The sequence below is a fragment of the Citrus clementina genome, unplaced genomic scaffold (assembly GCF_000493195.1).
Source record: "Citrus clementina cultivar Clemenules unplaced genomic scaffold, Citrus_clementina_v1.0 scaffold_3, whole genome shotgun sequence".
Classification (NCBI taxonomy): Eukaryota; Viridiplantae; Streptophyta; class Magnoliopsida; order Sapindales; family Rutaceae; genus Citrus; species Citrus x clementina.
This window is the reverse complement of record NW_006262339.1, coordinates 36435848-36456271: the sequence shown is the minus strand read 5'-3', so window position 1 is coordinate 36456271 and position 20424 is coordinate 36435848. Positions and strand designations below refer to the sequence as shown.

At 33.3% G+C, this 20424-nt stretch overlaps 1 protein-coding gene across 1 annotated transcript; it reads right to left on the bottom strand.

Annotated features, from left to right (window-relative positions):
• Positions 1-2665: 2665 nt before the first annotated feature.
• LOC18050123 lies at positions 2666-6176 on the bottom strand. The gene is made up of 3 exons (XM_006442742.2): positions 5607-6176; positions 5189-5321; positions 2666-4774 (listed from the first exon to the last, which is right to left on the bottom strand). Exons 1-3 carry the CDS (start codon positions 6078-6080, stop codon positions 3201-3203), a joined length of 2181 nt encoding a protein of 726 aa, XP_006442805.1. The 5' UTR covers positions 6081-6176; the 3' UTR covers positions 2666-3200.
• Between the last annotated feature and the right edge of the window lie 14248 nt (positions 6177-20424).

Below are 20424 nucleotides of genomic sequence, written 5' to 3'. Positions count from 1 at the left end.
GTTAAAATACAAAATAGAAGCAACTCTTCAAAATTACAATGGCTAAAATGCACTTGCATGGAACTTTTCTCTTTCTCATTTTTTTTTTTTGGAAAGATTCTCTCAATGTGTGTTAGCATATGCTTATAGAACGAACTACCAACATCGAGCCGTTCTTGCTATTTTTCTTATGCAAAATGAAAGGCTTGATATGTTGCCAGAAACATACGACTGCTGAAATATAGCAAGTATGCCACATTTCAGAAATGGTTTCTACTTTGTATAGTGACCTGAACCGCTCTGTATCGATTAGACAAGTGAAAACTCAGAGGGGATCGTAATTGTACAACTTAATTAAAGAGCATAAATTGTTCATCACAAGTGACGTTGTTATGCTCTTGTACATTTTAAAAAAATCCACATCCTTAATTAGTGCTGAATCTGAGACAACATACACCTAACATCCCTGCTGTTAGGTCTCTGCTTTGGATCATCCAAAGTGCAAAAGTAAGCAATCTTCAAAACAAGAAGCATTTGCTCCTCGTACCCATTGCCGAGGAGCTTCGAATCGATAGCCCGGTTAGGATTCGCAGAATTCATGACATTTCTCATCCATTTAACGAAACTCATCTCTTCGGTGTGTTGGAAAAAATCATCGGATGGAAGCTTTCCCATCACTAAAACAGCTAGTAACACCCCAAAGCTGTATATATCACACTCGTCCGAGAATGTTAGCGTCTGGTGATGCTATGGGGCTATGTATCCCACCGTTCCCGCCAAATTCGAAGTTTTGACTTGCGCATGTCCATCAGGCATTACCTCTGCAACACCAAAATCAGGATTCGAAGCTCTGATTTGTGTATGACCATCAGGCAATACCTTTGCAAGACCAAAATCAGAAATCCTGTCTTCCATATCATCGTCTATGAGCACGTTCCCTGGCTTGATATCTCTATGGATTATACGAAGGCTATGGTACATATGCAGATACTCAAGCCCAGAAGCTATACCTCGTGCAATCCTGTGTCTAGCTAGCCACTCTAATTCTCTTCTTCCTTGTGAGACATCGTTTAGAATCTCTTGTAAACTTCCATTCTTCATGAATTCATAGACAAGTAAATGGCAGTCAGGCCGGACCATATAAGCCAGCAAAGGAGCAATATTTGAGTGAACTATTTTTTTTTCAAGTAACTATTTTTTTTTCTTTTTTGAATGAACTAATGCATGTAATAATCTTCATTATAGAGAGAACAAGAAAATTTTCATCTATAATTTTCTAGATTATAAGATTTTTAATAGAAATTAAAAGGAATACTCAAAGTTGAAAATTCTAATGTTGAATAATTGAGTTCTTTTAAGAAGTTGAAAAGGTAAAAAAAAATTACTTATTTTTATTGGAAAAATTAATAATGAATAAATTAATGGTTAGACAATATTATTAATTATCTCTTTAACAATAAGATAACCAATTATAGGTTTTTATATAAAAAATAATTATTAATTAGAGAGATGTCTAATAGACTTTTCCACCACACATAATTTTTTTTTAAAAATCTTTATTAACTAAAGAATTATTACTAATACTAAAAAAATAAGGCCTTTCTAAAATTTGGGGCCTTAGGCAACCGCTTTGTTCGCATATACTTAAGGCCACCCATGTTAGTGGCAACATGAATGCTTAGTTTCTTCTTCTTCTTCTTCTCCTTTTTTTTAATTAAGAAATTTTTGTCATCTTTGTATTTGATTAATCATTTTGCAAGAAATAAAGAATTGAGATTAATGTAACAGTACTTCTAGGAAAAAAAAAGATTAATATAACAGTAGCTCTAAAAATTGAAGTAAACTCTACAGTTGGTCAATCGCTTGGATATCAGTGTAGGGATGGCAATTTGCGGGCTTGGGCCGGGCTTTTTAAAGCCTAGGCCCAAGCACACATCATTCAAATGAAGTCCAGGCCCTTCAAAAAGCCTGTCCAAACTTGGACGGGCCTAGACGGGCTTGGGCCGGGCTCGGGCCCGGCTTGGGCTTTTTAAATTAATTATAAAATATTTTTTAAATTAAGAAAAAAAATTTAAATTAAAGATAATTATCTAATATATAAATAGAATAATAGTCCAATACATAAAATATTAGTAATACAACCTAATAAAATAACAAATACTAATATAAAAAATTAAACTAATTTAATACTTTGAGTTTTTTTTTATTTAAATTAAATTTATTTTTATTCATAAATTTAAAAAGCCCGGGCTTTTTTGCTAAGCCTTTGTCCAGGCCCAACATATGTGGGCTTTGTAATTTTTGGGCCCATATCCGGGCCCACCCTTACGGGCCGGGCTTTAAGTCTGCGGGCCTGGGCTGAGCTTGGCCGGGCCTGGGCCAGCCCAGGCTTTTTTGCCACCCCTATATCAGTGTGATTGTGCAAGTATGATAAAATTATAATAATAATGACGATAAATTAGAGATTAAAAGATTTATAATGAATTAATTAAAAAATGAGGGCTGACGAGATAAAATGAGAGGTCAAATATCATCACTCACAAACTGAGGATATTAGTAGCATTAGCACCATCGACAACTGAAAGGACATAAATAAAAATGAGTCACCAGATTCATTCGCCAATAGGCATCAAGCAATGTCACTGAATACAGTTGGCTGCAATTGATTTGCGAATATGCCATCCTATCGAATATAAATATGATAAATTGAATTCAAGATCTTGTTTCTGCAACCTGAATTACATTTTCAGTTCCCACGCAGCCGAAAGCTCACAATCACATAACTATATCAATACCAGTAAGCCACTCAAAAAGAAGCAAGCCAGATCATGAGGGGCTATATACATGAATGAAAAGCCTAATGTGGAAAAATTTACAATTACTACACAAGTTTATCCCTAAATAAGTATACAAATTTCGCTGAATGATAGCTTAATTTCATATTTGGCACGCAGAAGTGCATCGCCATGTCTCAACAAAACTATATTGTTTTTACTCAAACCTATATCTTTAACTTAAGGTAGTGCATTTACGTATATGGAATTTCGATAGAGCGGATAGGAGTTTTGCCCATGCTCCACGTCATTGTTGTTGACTAGAACAGAGAAGCCTTGTGGACTAGCCAGAACATAGAAATCCTTTGCAACCATGTATCCCCCAAAGCCAATGAAGTGGTGAGGCAATGGTATTCCGATGATGATCGCAACAGTCAGTGAATAATCTTACCCTTCCAAATCCAAGCATTCATCAAACACTCTGCTGCTAGCACATTCCTGCAAAGCTTTTGCATTGAGTTCTCTGCTGTATCTCCAGACATAATTAAGGCCAACAAGAAGCTCAGTAATTGCTGCTTCTGTCTTTTCTTGATTTGCAAAGTACAGAGTCTGTACAAGAAGAACATTGCTCCTGGAAACTACTCTCTGCTGCTCAAAGCTCCGCTCAGATTGCCATCTAATCATGTTATGAGCAAGTGGAGCCAACCATTCCAAAATCGCACTCATTGCTGCAGTCCACTCGCCTGCAAACTCTGTATCATACACTGATGAAGCTAAGCTCTTTGTATATGGCTTTAACCTTGCTCTCAAAGTGGCTCTCACACTTGCAGGTAACATATTGTACAAGTCTTCCCTTGCATCATGACCAATCAAGTGAGGAGATGCCACCAGCTTCTCAATTACAATAACGACTTTTGAATAGTGTAGCGCTAAAGCAGCACCACCAAGAGTCTCGGGTGACGCATCTAACAACTTGCCCTTGGAACTGAATATTGAAGATCTTGTTTGAACTCTATTGGCCTGAGGAATTTGCTTGACATTGCTCTCTTTGGCTTCATTAAGAGCTCCCAAAATATTTGGAATTGAATAACGGTTGGCAACAGGAGAAATATCTGCAGCCATCATGCTAGGACCCGATTTTGTGCTCATAGCACTAAGAGGACCTGAATGATAATTATTCATTCTTTTTGGTTTTGAAATAGGACCTGAGTTAGCAGTAAATTTTCCAGGGGGACCTGAAGAAAATCTAGCTATACCAGTATTCTCAGATGGATGAACTGAAGATTGCAATAATGCAGAAACTGATTGGCTGCGGTAAATATAATCAGAAGACATATCTCTTGAATCCTCGACATCCACACTCACGTTTATTCCAAAGACATATCGTATCCTTCCAAATAATGTAAATAGTGATCTTGCCAAAAGCGGAATTGTATAATCGTAAGTCTTATTCCAAAGAGAGACCTCCCTTAGATGCTTCACCTCCTGCTCCTTCCATGCAACCTTCTTTTGAAACTCTATCAAATGCTCTATCTCACCATCATTACTCTTCATTCTCTTCAGAGTTTGTATGTGATCCGAAAGCATTTCCATCTCTTGGTACAAAGTTGCATTTATTGAAATGAAACGTTCCATTTTCTTGACTTTCTTTTCCATCTTCTTCCATGAAAACTCCCACCCATATGGGTCAGCACCAATATTAACAAATTTATCTAGAGCAATCTCAAAAATCTTTAAACCGTGATCATTACACTTCTTCCCAAGCCTAGCCACAGATTTCGCCACGTGGGCCAAATCCTCAATCATCTCAGCACATATTAAACTTGCAATAAACTCGTCATCCTCCGATACAAGCTTCTTTATGCCCACAGAATTTAGTAACTCAGCTCCCAATCTAACAATCTGCTTATCACTCAAAGACTGCCAAAGGTGAACCACCTTAGACATCAAGCTCACAACTTCAAATGAAAGCACTCCAATCACCTCTTTTTGAGAACCAGCCTTGTGCTTTCGAGGAAACTCTATCAATAATCAAAGAAAATTATTAATAAAATTATTAATAAGCCATACTTATCAACATAAAAATAGCTTATAAGCAATCACGACAAACAAAATGAACATACAACAATTTCACCAAGATGTGTAAATAAGACAAAATTCCAAAATAACTGAAAAAATAAATAATACCATCATGCATTCTGATGCTAGAACTAACTATAAATAAAGAATTTTCATTTTATTATTTTACTTGAGATTCAATTTCCTGTAATCATCTTCAATTAAGCCTGAATTTCAGCTAAAAAAAAAAAAGACTGAATTTGATCTCTAACAATTGACTCATAAATATATATATATATATATAACGCAAAAAATAGGGTGCAAAAGAATTCTCTAGAAACACGTTAGCTCGGCAATGTAAATTTCTCCACACCCACCTGATCCTATTTTCTCCAAAGGAGCAGAGCAATCCTCTTTCTCCAAAAAAGCCAAGTCCTCTTTCTCGATTAAGGGACTAAAGACTGTAGGACCACGATCTCGACCTCCGCCTCTTACTGCCGCTAAGAGTAGCTTTCAAAACAAAAGAAAACACTTTGAATTAGCATTAGTAATTAGTCTTTATATTTGTAGCATGGGCGATTCAGTATCTATTCTTTATCATTTTCTCTACCATTTGCATTGGTGAAAAATTGCTAAGGAGATCGAGATATTGATAAAGACAGTGACAAATCAGTATCTAATGTCCTAATTTTTTAATTAAGTGAGCAAATTGATATCGATTTATCACTGTTTCTGTCAGTTTTATGTAAAAATTTTCTGTTTGAATATCAATACTTATAAGCCAGCTTCACTCACCGAAGGGGTTGTGAGAAATCTTAGCCTGACATTTCTGGACTTCCCACCGGAAATTTCTTTCAAACCTAGTACGTTTATTTGCCATGCAATATCTTGCAATCGAGCATTGACCTCCTTTACTTTAGACATCGCATCAGCATCTTGCAGCAACATCGTCTGGAAAGCTTCCGTTTGGAACTCATCCAACAAGTAGTCAACATCGCAAGCCAAGTGCTGAAGTTTGCCTAGCCATATCATCACTGACTCCTCCTCCGTCTGCTTCTCTATGGCATCATCTAGCACCTTATTAATCTTCACCATCATCTTCTTCCACCCAATCAGATCGGCCTGGATCTGCGCATCTCGAGCAAACTGCTCAAGCCAATCTTTAGTCAACTTTTTTAGTATCGTCTCAATATTTTCGGAATGAAAGTTACAGACGGTTTCCCTTTTGCTGCCAAAACGAAAGGAATTTCCGAGAGTGAACTTTGGCATCTTTTTCTCGGTCGATCGATCGGTCTGGTGGCTTCTTCTTCCTTATTTAAATGCAGGGAATTATCAAACAAGTACTTGTGATTGACTAAAATGCACCTGCCTAAAAAGGCAATAAAAGGCATCCTGGAAATTCTTCTAGTACTTAGAATCAGCGGATCTACAGAAATTTTGTTCAAAGGTCCTCAAGCTTTTGGGGAATTGCTTTGCGCTAGTAGCAGGTACACAGATGAATATACCCCTAAGAGAAAAGGGTTGGTATTTAGACCCACTAAATTATCCACCAAATTTAATTTTTTTAATTATTAAAATATCCTTCAAAATTATTATTATATTATAGATACTAGAAATGTGGACGAAGCTATGGTGCCCCGAGGGCATGGTTATTGGAACCCCTAATTTTTAGTAAATTATTTTAGGTCCCTCTTATTTTTTGAAAAGTAAAAAAAAAATAGAAGCTTTAAGATTTTAACACCTAAGTCCAATATGTTTCTAATATTTACATTTAGAGTCATTCCTATTATTTATATTTGAATACTAAACTATAGTTAATTATTTTGAATTTTTTAAATTGTTATTTAGTCATATTATTATTAAGTTAAATTTTAATTATATATTTAAATTATTTATTATCGATTGAATAGATTTTATGTTGTTTTCAAAAAAATAAAAAAAGATTATATGTATTAAAAGGTTTTGCAAGTTATTGTCCTTATACTATCATTAATTTTTAATAATAAAATTAAATCAATTGATAAAAATATAAAAATTTAAAACAATTTAAAATTATGTGTCCAATCATTGATTATTTTACTTTTTTAAAAAACTATAAGGACATCAATGTTAAAAATAAAAGAAAACACATTCATTCCCTTGAAGCAAGTTCGGTATTAGATCTAATGGCCAACTCACATATGGACAAAATAGGAGCACCATGCACTAGGTGCACGGTAGTTGGAGCCCTAGAATCTAGATAAATGAGTTCTGATTTTAGTCTTTGAACTCATTCAACTTTAATTTATTTCCTTTAAATTGTAAATTGATCTTCTTTATACTAATTAATCTTACACATAAAAATGTTATATACTTGTTTTATCAAGGACGGAGGAAGTGCTTGAAAGTGTTTAATGACAAAAATTATGTGTTTCTTCTATTCTATTTTTTGAAGTGTTTCTTTATTTAAAATTTGATTATTAATTATTTTTTTCAGTTGCTGGGCGAACCTTATGCTTACCGGAAACGTTGTGACCATAGGGCGTAGCTACGTTGCAAAATTGGTTTGATACCTCTTTCTTTTGTCTTTTTCAAGGTCAATTACAATGAAGTCCTGTTATTAGTTATAAAAACAAAAAAACTAAAAGCTTTTAAATTTTCACACATTAATCATGCACCTAAAGATTTTCAATTACATTAATGCTTTTGGAAGCCATGATTTATTTAGAATTCAAACACTTATTCTCTTTATACACACAAACACTAGTAAATTAAAAGAAAATTTTTTGAAATATTTAAATTATTTTAAATAAAAGAAAACTAAGGAAGTATTTAAATTATTTTCAAATAGAGTAATTGTTTAGAATTTTTTTACCCTTCTCTTAGTTAAGTTAATGAAAGATCTCAACTATATGGACATGTGCTAATAACTATTTAAATTGTTGGTGTGGAGTAACAAATATTAATTTATTTAAGTGTGCAATTAAATTTATTCTTTTATTTAAGGACAAAAAATCAACCAAAAATACAAACATATTGATCAAACAAACAAAAATTATTTTAAAAATTCATAAACTAAAACTTTATTATTATTAGTAAATTAACATATTTATACTACATAATTAAATAATTGATAGTATGTTAAATAAATCTTATGTTACCAAAAAAAATTAACTACATAGAATATCAAATTAAATTTATTTTCATATTTTGTATATTACATTTACTTGAGCTAGTAAAATCTCTTGTGTTGAAATAAAAAAGATTATGGGGTTTGAACCTTGGTCATATGGGTGAGAGGAAATCGGTTGTCGTTATGTTAAATTAAAAAAAATAAATTTATATTTATCATTAATTATGGTTCGTAAATAATATACATAGTTTAACTATATAATAAACTAGTTAATTTGTTAATTAATAAGTAAATTTTTTAATTTAATAGATATTAATACATGTAAGAATAAGTCATTTAGTTGGAAATCTAGTTCAATAGTGTAATATATATATATATATATTATGGACTTTTATGTCATAATTATAAAACGTTTGATTTTTTTTTTTCATGAACAAGAGGGGCCTTTAATGTTAATAACCTAAAATCATATCTAAGCCATTATGCAAGTCTTGCGTTGCATCCAACGGTGAATTTGAAAAAGACAAAAAATGGGGCACCAAACCCCCGAAGCAATGTAGCTGGACCCTGTGACCATATTATGTTTATCGGGAAATAAAATATCGAACAACATTAGAACATATATTTCAAGAAATTGAACATTTTCATTATTGATTTCTACACAGTGACCTGGATGAAGAAGATAAAGAAGCAAATTCAAAAATAAAATCGATTATTGTTGATTTTATTTTGTTAAAAATTCTTCAGACGCTTTTAGTCTATTCAAGTAAAATAAAAATAAACAAAAAGCAGCCAAGAATCAGCTTCTTGTGGTCCATGACTCGTGGCACATAACCGAAGTTTAAAACCTCTAAGAAACATAATTTTACAATTTTTTTTAATGTTCGTGCATAGTTTATTCTTCGGAGAACTTCTAATATATATATTTTCCAGTTTTTCGTCAAAAATTTCGGTCTAAATTTCATTGCTCAGTACCGTTAGATGGCAATACAAACAAACCTAAAACAAATACGTAGAATAAAATTTTTCAAACAAACACATGGGCAATGTTCAAGTATCAACACACAGTGACCTGGATGAAGAAGTTGAGGAAGCAAATTCGTGAGAACCCAGATCTTGCTTAAGAAGAAATTGAGACCAGTCAAGAACTTGAGTACTCGACCAACTTGGGATTGCATATGAATGGCCTGTGTGCCTAAAACAGGAGTTATTATTGTAGCCACCGTTGGATCTGGCTCTCCTTTTGTTGTTTAATATGCATGCTTTCCATGTTCAGATCCGCTCTATATTATTATTTTATCAATATTAATTTTCCGAACCCTCGCTTTCTTTCACATTTTTCTGTGGTAACATCAAAGTCTTCGTAGGCTGGTTTATTTTAACGAAAATGATACTTGCCCCGGGTCAAACCCCAAAATTTAAACGTAGCGTTTTATTAAAGCCAAAAACAATGCCGTTTTCGCTTGCCAAATATTTCTCTTATTCTTTGTCGATGGAGCTCCACCCAAGTATTTTCCCTTGCCTTTCCTTCGTTGATTGAGGTCCAGCCGCAGCCAAATATTTTCTCTTTCATTTCCTTCGTCGATCGAGCTCTAGCCACAAGCTCCAGCCATAGCCAAATATTTCCCCTTTCCTTCATTGATCGAGCTCCAACCACCAGCTCCAGCCACAGCCAAATATTTCCCCTTTCCTTCTTCAATCTAGCTCCAGCCACAGCTTGAAATTTCCATTTGCAATCCACAATCCGCACCTGAAATTGCCATTCGTAATCCGCAACTCACAACTCAAGATTCAATTTGAAACAGCTTAGGGTTCAAGCAAAAAACATCGCAGCATAAGCTTATTACCCATTATATTAACCCAATTTAACAGCAACGGCAATGGCTTCGCAAATTAAAACAACAAAATTCAAGCAAAATTCAAGCTTTGAAAATAATCCGTTGCCAAAGAAGCCACGTAGAATTAAAACTCAATTTTCAAGGGTAGATGCTGCAACTCAATTCTTTTTGTTTATGTACATCTTCGTAGCCAAAGAAGATAGTACCTTACCTTGTTCAAGCTTTTGCTTTTGCTTAATCTAAACCAAATCCCATCGGATTGAAGGAAAGAATAACAATTTAAGGGTTCTGCAGGCCGGTTATATCGTTGGGGTTGAGTGGTGAAATGAAGAGGAAGGGAAAACCATTCGTGGGGGAGGCTTGAAGCAAAACGACGTCATATTGGTTAAAATTTAAACAAAAAAAAATTCACAAAATGCGTCGTTTTTTGTAAGGTTTTAGGGTTTGACCCATGGCAAATAAGGGTATTCAGAATCCAATCCGATCCGTTCAATCCGTCCGATCCGTTCAATCCGATCCGTTTAAATCCGATCCGTGGATTGGTGGATTGAATATGGATTGAAAATTTAAAAATCCGCAGTCGATGGATTGGATATGGATTTACTTCTGTAAATCCGCAGAAATCCGTGAATCCGCAAAAAAAAAAAAAATAAAAAAAAAATATATATATATAAAATTAAAAAAATTATTATAAATTTAATTAAAAAAATTATAAATGTGACATTACATGATTACATAAGCACTATAACATATCTTAGTCATTACCCAATAATAATATAAAATGAAAAATAATTAAATAATCAAATATACAAATATAACTTGTAAAAATTGTAAAACAAAATAAAAGCAAAGTCACACGCACTGGTAAAAGCAAAGTAACATAACGCCAAGTCACCAACAATTTGCAAAGTCACCCAAAAGAAAAGTAACATGACGTCAAGTCACCAACAATTTGCAAACAAAAAACCATAAACTTCCCCGCCGTCACACACACTAGCAACACTCAATACTGGTTGGATACACTCTTGACACGGATTTTAAGGACATCGGCCGTGCGATTCCGGCGAGAGCAAGCCATCTTCTTTCCCAAGTCCACCGAGCCACTTCACATTCACTGGTTCCAGTTGAACAATTTCACTATCACAACCTTCAAGATCGCCACCCGTACGGCTTCTCCTGGTTCCCATCGTGGACGGCTCCATAATCACCACTTTTCGACAGGCACAACAGCCCTGGTAAAGGATCAGACTGTGTTTGATTTCCGAAACTTCGTCATTTCAATTAATTGTGGCTTTATTTGAACAATTAATTTTGGTGTTATATTAACGTATTATTGTAACTTTATTTGAACAATTAAGCTTGGTGTGTTATATTTTGAAACTTTGAACATATTATTGTAGCTTTATTTGAATAATTAGTCTTGATGTGTTATATTTTGAAACTTTAAATGTATTATTTTAGCTTTATTTAAATAATTAATTTATTTAAATTTTATTCAATTTTAAATTTAATTGGTAGCAAAATTATTTTTATATTAATTTTTTTTATTTCATTAGTTGGAGAGAACTAAAAATTTTTAATTCAAAAACTAATGCATAAAATGGTGGATTGGATATGGATTGAGTCAAATCCGCATCCGATCCGCAGACGTATGGATTGGATATGGATTGAGTCAAATCCGTATCCAATCCGCAGATGTATGGATTGGATTTGGATTGAATTTTATCAATCCGTGGATTGGATTAGATTGAAAAATTATAATCTGCAAAATCATGGATCGGATATGGATTGATATCCAATCCGTAAAATTCGATCCACGAACACCCCTAATGGCAAATATAGTGCTGTTATTTTAATATAAAAAAGCGGTAGATTGGTCAATATGTTATGTTGCATCAGTGATGTATAATGATGCAACATCACGTGCATATATGTTTTGAATAATGCTATATGTACCAACAATAGCACAAAATTTACTAAAAAAGACAAAATTTTTTTGTCTAGTAGTAAAGTTTTTTGGTTCTTCTAATGACTCTGTGTTATTCTTTATGGATTGTTGGTGGTATGCAATTGTGGGGAATGGAAAATGTAGATAAATATAATAATAATAGTAGAATTTTATTATATAAAGTAATGTGTTTACAACTCTTTATGTAGGAATAAAATAATAATAATTGGTAAACTGTAGAAAATATTATATACTTCAAGGCATGTTACAAATGTTACTTTCCTTAAGACGTTATTTGCCCCCACCAACTGAGTGATGCACATGGGTTAAGCAAATACGCCTCCAGGATACAATGAAGCACTTGTTTGTTTACTTGCGTTGTGCATCGACGAAAGCAAAGCAGAATACTCTTGAATGTTGCAAGTTTGCCAAGAAACAATATATTATTCGTGCAGAATACAATATATTAGATTTTTAATGCACAAAAATATGAATTTTATGTTGAAATTCGTTCTAGAAAAGAGGGCTAAGAAAAGAATGGTGTGTGATCATTATTTTTATGTCTAAATGGTTTAAGCATGACCTCTATTTATAAACATACTTGTGTCTCTTCATTCGGGTTGTCATCTTTCATGATACCCCTTTATTCTGGGTCATTGGATCAAGATTTAATTTTAATCAATGGTTCAAAATAAACCATCACCATTTCAAATGAAATGTCACCATGAAATGATGCATATCTAAGTGAAATATCACTGTGAAAAGTTATATCTTTAAGTGAAAAGATATATTTTCTATAAGGCACAATTAATTGGACATGTCCTTACAATAAGACATCATTCATTTAGACATGTCTTTACAGTAAGACATTTTTTTTTATTTAGACATGTCTTTACAATAAAACACCATTTATTTTGAAATTTTTTCCAATAATCCCCCACAATTTTCAAAATAAATGAATTTTGAAAAATTATCTCGCACATGCTTGGAAAATTTATGCACAGATGAAGGTGTCTTTTGGACTTGAACCTTCACTTAGTGACAACACATCAAAGTTAATTAAGGTGGCATGGTAGGCAAGCTTTGAACCAACAACCTTAATATACTAATCAGATATATCTCACACATAACTTTTCAAATTCTCAGTATTCTTTAGCCGACACTTGGATTAGCCCCGTGTCTATATCTTGTTTTCATGAGCACTTTAGTAACCAGCCAAGTTACATAGGAAGCGGCACCACCTCCTACACTCGCATAGGTAGATTTATTTAGAATGTCCCTGTAACTAAAACATTTATAAGTCAATTAAAAGCTAAGTAGCTTAACATTTCCTATATATTATAGGTATCAAGCACTGACCTTTGGAACACATTTTAAAATATTATAGTGCTTGTGGCTATCACAAAATATGATATACTTTTGCTCATTGACCCAAGATCTTGATATTTCAAGTGTTGGGTTGAGTTTCCATAATTGTTGATAAGATGATGCTGGCTTCGGTCCCATCCCTTTAGAAGTTTTTAATACAATATCCCTTGCAAGACCTTTAGTTAAGGGGTCTGAAAAATTTTGGCATGATTTCACAAAGTCAATTATGATTACTCCATCTGTAAATAATTGTCTCACATAACTATATTTTAGACCAATGTGCCTAGACTTTCTATTATAGATTTGACTATATGCCCTTGACAAAGTTGTCTCACTATCACAGTGAATGGATACATGAGGCATTGGTTTAGGCCAAATAGGAATTTCTATAAGCAAATTCCTTAACCATTCAGCTTCCTTGCAACATGAAGCCAAAGCTACAAGTTCTGCAGTCATGATGGAGTCTGCTATACAAGTTTGCTTCTTTGAGCCCTATGAAATAACTCCTCCACCAATATTAAAAATCCAACTACTTGTGGATATATGATCATTTTGATCAGTAATCCAACTAGCATCTGAAAATTCTTCTAAAACTGAAGGATATCCAGTGTAACATATACCATAATCTATTGTATGTTTTAAGTATTTTACAATTTTGTACACTGCTTGCCAGTGTGCTTGGCTTGGATTACTAGTATATCTACTCAGCCTTTCCACAACGAAAGTAATGTTAGGCCTAGTACAAGTCACCACATACATAAGACACCCAATAACACACATATATTCTAATTGGGATACTGCTCTGCTGGTGTTAAGGTACAATCTTATGTTTGAAGTAAAAGGTGTTGACATAGGCTTACAATCATAATAATTAAATTTCTTTAAAATTTTCTCAATATAATGTGATTGGGTCAATACTAGGCCATGCTTATTTTTGATAATTTTAATCCCCAAAATTAAATCCACAAGCCCAATGTCTTTCATATCAAAATTAGATGACAATAATGATTTAGTGAGTTTAATACTCTTATTATCAGTACCAAAAATTAACATGACAATCTACATATAAACAAATAATCACACCTTTATTTCCATTGAATCTGCTATATACACATTTATCAAACTCATGAATATTAAATCCATTTGAAATAATCACTTTGTCAAACTTTTCATGCCACTGCTTTGGAGCTTGTTTAAGGCCATATAAAGACTTGACTAGTTTACAAACTTTATGTTCTTGTCCTAGCATGAAAAACCCTTTTGGTTGTTTTATTTAAATTTCTTCATATAATTCTCCATTTAAGAAAGTTATTTTTACATCCATTTGATAGATTTCAAAATGATAAATTGAAGTCAAAGCAATCAAGACTCTAATAGTAGCAATTCTTGCAACAGGTGCATAAGTATCGAAATAATCAAGGCCTTCTTTTTGTGTAAGCCTTTCGCTATTAGTATTACTTTAAATCCTTCAATTGTTTCATAAACTTTCTTATTCTTTTTGAAAACCCAGTTACAACCTATAGGATTAGAGACAAATGATAAATCAACTAATTTCCAAGTCTTATTGCCCATAATAGAGTGCATTTTATCATTAATGGTCTCTTTTTAAAAAGCAGCATCTTGAGACTTTATTGCCTCCTCGTAGGTGAGGGGATCAGACTATATAGTAGGTGTGATCATGGTTTGTTTTGATTGTGAGTCTATTGTCTCTTCAACTAAATAGAGTATAAAATCTGGTCTAAAGGATTTTATATTGCTTATTCTTTTACTTCTTTTCAATTGATTTTGCTCATTATTATCATCACACTTTTGACCAATTGCTATTTGTTTATCATTTTCTTGAGAATCAATACTTTTTGGTATAGCGAAAAATCTATTTTTATATAATATTGCATCTCTAGATTCCACTATAGTATTGATCTCAACAAAGCTATTAAGTTATGTTACAAGAAACCTATAAACTTTACTATGCTCAACATACCCCAAGAATATGCATTCAATGCCCTTTTCTCCTAATTTCTTTATCTTAGATTCAGGTAGTCTTACAATGACTCGACAACCTCAAACTCTTAGATAAGAAAGATTAAACTTTCTCTTTTTTCATAATTCATAAGGGGTCATTTTTTTTTCTTATTAGGCACTCTATTTAAAATATGACATGCAGTTAAAATAGCTTCACCCCAAAAACTTTTACCAAGCTCAGCATTAAAAAACATAGCATTTACCATTTTTATTAATGTCCTATTTTTCTTTTCAGTTACATCATTTTGTTGTGGAGTATATGCAGTGCTAGTTTCATATACAACTCCAACAAATTCACAAAATTCAGAAAAAACATATTCACCTCCTTTATCACTCGTAAGACGTTTAATTTTAGTGTCACAAAAATTCTCAACTTCATTTTTATAAATTTTAAATTTATCTAACACTTAATCTTTAGAATATAATAAATACACATAGCAATATTTTGAAACATCATCAATAAATGTTACAAAGTATTTTTTTGCCACTTTTAGTAGGAATACTATGCATATCACATACATCACTGTGAATTAAATGCAATAAAGAAGATCATTTTTCAATTTTGGAAAAAGAGTTCTTGTGATTTTAGTCTGTGCATAAACTTTACATTTTTTATGCATACTATTTTCATGCTTAGGAATTAATTCTAAATTAGCCATATCATTCAATCTTCTAATATTCACATGTCCTAAACAATTATGCCACAAAGATAATGAGTCAACCATATAAGCAGAAGAAACATTCATATTATTGATATTGAGTTTATACATTTCCTCATATTTGTATCCTTTCCCAACAAATGTACCACCCTTAGATAATATAAATTTGTTTGACTCAAAAACAAGTTTGAAGCCAAACTTATTAAGAAGGCTACCAGATACAAGATTTTTCCTAACTTCAGGAACATGATAAACATAAATAAGAGTTAAGGTTCTTCCAGAAGTAAACTCTAGTTGCACATTGCCTTTTCCTTTAACTATTGCAGTGGAGGAATTTCCCATGTAAAGAACACTTCTATCATCCATTGCTTTATAGGATTTGAAAAGGCTATGATCTTTGCATACATGCTTGGTTGCACCAGAATCTATCTACCATGCATTATCATATTTAAGAACATTAATCTTAGATATCATGGCCACAAAATTTGTGTTCGAAACTTCTTTTTGCTTCTTCAGAAGTCGACAATCTCTTTTGAAGTGGCCAGGTTTTCTGCAGTGGTGGCATGTACCCTTCTTTTTCTTCTTATTACTTTATTCTCTTTGGAATCAAACTTTCTCTTTTGGTTATTCTTAAGGTGATTAAAATGCTTATACTCCTTCCTTTCCTCTACAACATTAATTTTAAAGGACATAGCAGCCTAGTCCTCAAGACTATTAAGCTTGAGTTTCTCTTCAATGCGAAGACTTTGGCCTAAGCCTTCCAGACTAATTTCCTTTTTGATGTGTTTAAGACTTTTCTTATAGTCTTTCTAAGAGGGAGGAAATTTATCAATAATTGAAGAGACAATAATAGACTCATCCATTTTCATGTTGTGTTGGTTGAATTGATTAAAAATATGCAAAATCTCATTATATTGTTCAACCACAAGTCTATTATCGACCATTTTATAATTAAAAAATTTAGAAGCCAAGAATTTCTTACTTGTGGCATTTTCCATCATGTACTTAGCTTCTAATGAGTTCCATATTTCTTTTGTTGTGGATTTGTTATGGTATTGATCAAACAAAGTATCAGACATGGCATGCATTGCAAATGTGTCCCTTGCACATGTAGTCATCTTGCTCCCACTTCTGCCACACTCTGGTTTTTGGTAATGTCTCATCCTCACGTCCTTGGGGCTTTGGTGTTGTGAGAACATAGACCACATTGAGGCTTGCCAACAAGAAATGCAACTTTTTCTGCCAACGAATAAAGTTATGTGTGAAACTTTGTGCCACTGTTGTAGAAATAATGTCTTAAGATTGTTGGTGGTATGTATTTGTGGGGAATGAAAAATGTAGAGAAATACAACAATAATGGTGAAAACTTTGTTGTGTAAAGTAATGTGTTTACAACTCTGTATGTAGGAAGAAAATAATAAAAATAATAATAATAGGTAAATTACAGAAAATAACGTGTACTTTAAGACACATTACAAATGTCGCTTTCCTTAAGATGTTATTTGGCCCCACCAATTAAGTGATGCACATGGGTTAAGCAAATACACCTCAAGGATACAATGAAGCGCTTGTTTGTTTGCTTACGTTGTGCATCGACGAAAGCAAATCATAATACTCTTGAATGTTGCAAGCCTGTCAAGAAACGATATATTGTTCCTGTAGAAAATAATATATTGGATTTTTAATGCATAAAAATAAGAATGAATTTTTTTAATCACGTAGTTTATTTTATTTTATTTTATTTTTGTTTTTAGTGATGATATGCTATTTTATGTATATATCTGATATAACTCTAGGAAATGAGAATTATTACATCAATTCTAGACTTGAATCAAGATCATTTAGAGAGCAAATAAGGTGTTTTTATTACATTTTGGTTACCTTTTGCATAATCATTCATTTTAGTTAGGTCTTAATAAGTTTTGTTTAAATCAGAGTAATTTGTGCTAAAAACAGGTGCATAATTGTAGGTTTTAAATTCATGAGGGGATACTGAGACATTAGATGAGCAAGAGGATGAAAGAAGATGGCTACAAAAAAAGAAAAGAATAATCGGGAATAATGCAGTGCTGTTGCGGATGTTAGTGCAACCAGTGCTGCAGCAATCTGGGAGTAATACGGGAGAAAGCTTAAAGCGCGGGTCAGCCATAAAATCGCGATCTGCATGTTTCCTAATTTAAAACGCATGTACGCTCATGGGCTTTGGTTTTTACCCTAATTTGCAATATAAAAGAAGGCGTGCATCACATAAAAAAGGCAGCAAGAAATTATCATAAAAAACAATTATAAAGGCAAGAAGAAGCAGATCAAGATTGAGGAGTGTTGTTCGACAACATTAAAGAACCGTGCAGAATTATTTGTCTTTCATCGTGCTCAACTTATATTTCTCTTCTTCCTTTAGTTGTTTGGATGTATTCCGGGGTCAATATATTTATGTTTACTTTTCTCAATTAGATTATGAACTAAATTTACTTGTAGTTGAGTGACAAACAATCCAATGGGTTCTTGACTGTTCTTATATGTTGTTATGGCATTGCTGTAGCATTATACTCTAGTAGTTTTTATAAATATAACTGTTATTTCGGTTGACCACCCATATAATAGTTTCAGTTAAGATAGAGCAGCAAAAGGGCATGTCTTAGCGGATATTATTAGAGTATTACTTGATCTTAAGTCAAGTTTCCTAGATTAAGTTATCTTAAATCCCATAAGGGCAATACTTGAAGTTAAGATTTGTGACACACTAGACATAGGTGTTCACCTTGTAGGGTGGAGAGATTAAAGGTTATAATGCCGTATCATAGATATATTAGCAACTGGTCATTGTTAATAGATTTAAAAGTATGAGACGTCCAACATCGATAGCTGAGGATGCAGATTTATTCTGCCCAGTGCTGCAGCACTTGTTATAACAACTGATGCTAACTTGATAAACAACAGTCATCCCATAAGGAGAGTTTGATAATTCAACTACCATAATTTCAATAGAATCTTGGACACACTTAACCTAGTTATCTCATTACGGTATTGTTTTATTTAATTCTTGTTTCAATAATTGATTACGATAGACTTTGCTTGTTAATTGTTTATTTCGATTTTAAATTGAGTTGCACTATTGTGATTGCTTTAGCATTTTGAGTAACATTAATCCCTGTGGAGACGATCTTGAATACTAATAAATTTATTACTTGTTGTGTATACTTGCACATTGGCATTGATATTAATTGCTTATAAAATTAACCAACAAGTTTTTGGCGCAGTTGCCGGGGATTGATTGTTTATTTTTAAAGTGTGAAGTAAATCTTGATAGCGCCAAATTTAATTTGATTCATTCTATTTATTGGCAGATTGGTACAAGCATGCGCAAAGACAGATCTGTGGTATTCCAATTCGATCCTGAAATTGAAAGGACTGTTAGGAGATTGCGAAGAGAACAAAGGAATTCAGAAATTGCTTCAAGCATGAATAATTTGCAGGATGCAGGAAATTTGAATCCTCACGGGCCCGTACAACCAGTCAATATTCAAGAAGAGCAGAATGAACATGCTAACGGGAGACAACCAGGCAACAATATTATTTACATGGCTGATGACAGAGACAGAGCTATAAGAGATTATGCTGTGTTAACTCCTCAAGTTGTACACCCTGGCATCATCAGACCTGAAGTAGAAGCTGCAAATTTTGAGTTGAAGCTAGTGATGTTTCAAATGTTGCAAACAGTTGGTCAATTCAATGGATTACCAAATGAGGATCCTTGTTGTGCAAATTTTATTGAACTCGCAAGTGCACGAATCTATTGTAGTATAGATCAATGGTGACGAGTGTCGATCCCACGAGGAGGTGAATTTTAATTGTGTGTAGAATTAATTTTGTATGAGGGTAGTTGGATTTTTGGTGAAAGTGATTTGGATTATCCTAAAATTGGAATTGAAATGGCAAGAATAAATTGAAGTGAAAATCTATTAAATTGACGTACTTGAGTATCTGGATTCGTATCAACATGCATCATGGGCTAAATATTCCTTATTAATACCAATTAAATCATGAGGGGGGAATCCACACCTCAAGAACAACACTCTAATCAATACGGTGCTAAGGGCTTATCGTGCTAAATAATAATAACCTTGTACTAGGGAGCCGGTGTAACCAGGGCGGTATCTAGACAAGATTATTATTATTTGTCGACGAAAAGTCAAATCATCCACAAAAACTAAAGGGGAAAAGAAAATAAATTTACCAAATAAAGCCCATGACACATGTTGAGACTTCACCTTCAACCCAAGCTTGAAAGAAAATTAGCTACTCATAATTGAACTATGGGCAAAATGAGAATTTATTAAAATACATAGAAAATACAAGATGGAGAAGGAATTACAGAAAATGGAGTCCAAAAATGGATTCAGAGCTATCAAATTAGGGGGGGGGGAAGTCCCTTTTTTTATAGATACATTGAGTAAATTGTGGCCATCGGATTAAAAACAGTTTGGACGCTCAGGATTGCGCCACGTCATCAGTCAACAGTACGCGGTTTGACCACGCGGATGAACAGTAACACGGTTTGACCCGGGTTGAACAGTGACGCAGTTTTGTTGAAAATAATCCTATGTGATGCATGTACCGTAAGCGAGATTTTTGGTCCACTGATATGTTGCCACGTCACCATCAA

Coding starts and splice junctions, on each gene's coding strand:
- LOC18050123 (XM_006442742.2), bottom strand. CDS start 6,080: ATGCCAAAGTTCACTCTCGGAAATTCCTTTCGTTTTGGCAGCAAAAGG. Junction 5,322..5,606: donor GATTTCTCACAACCCCTTCG/GTGAGTGAAGCT, acceptor TTGTTTTGAAAG/CTACTCTTAGCGGCAGTAAG. Junction 4,775..5,188: donor TTTGGAGAAAATAGGATCAG/GTGGGTGTGGAG, acceptor GATTATTGATAG/AGTTTCCTCGAAAGCACAAG.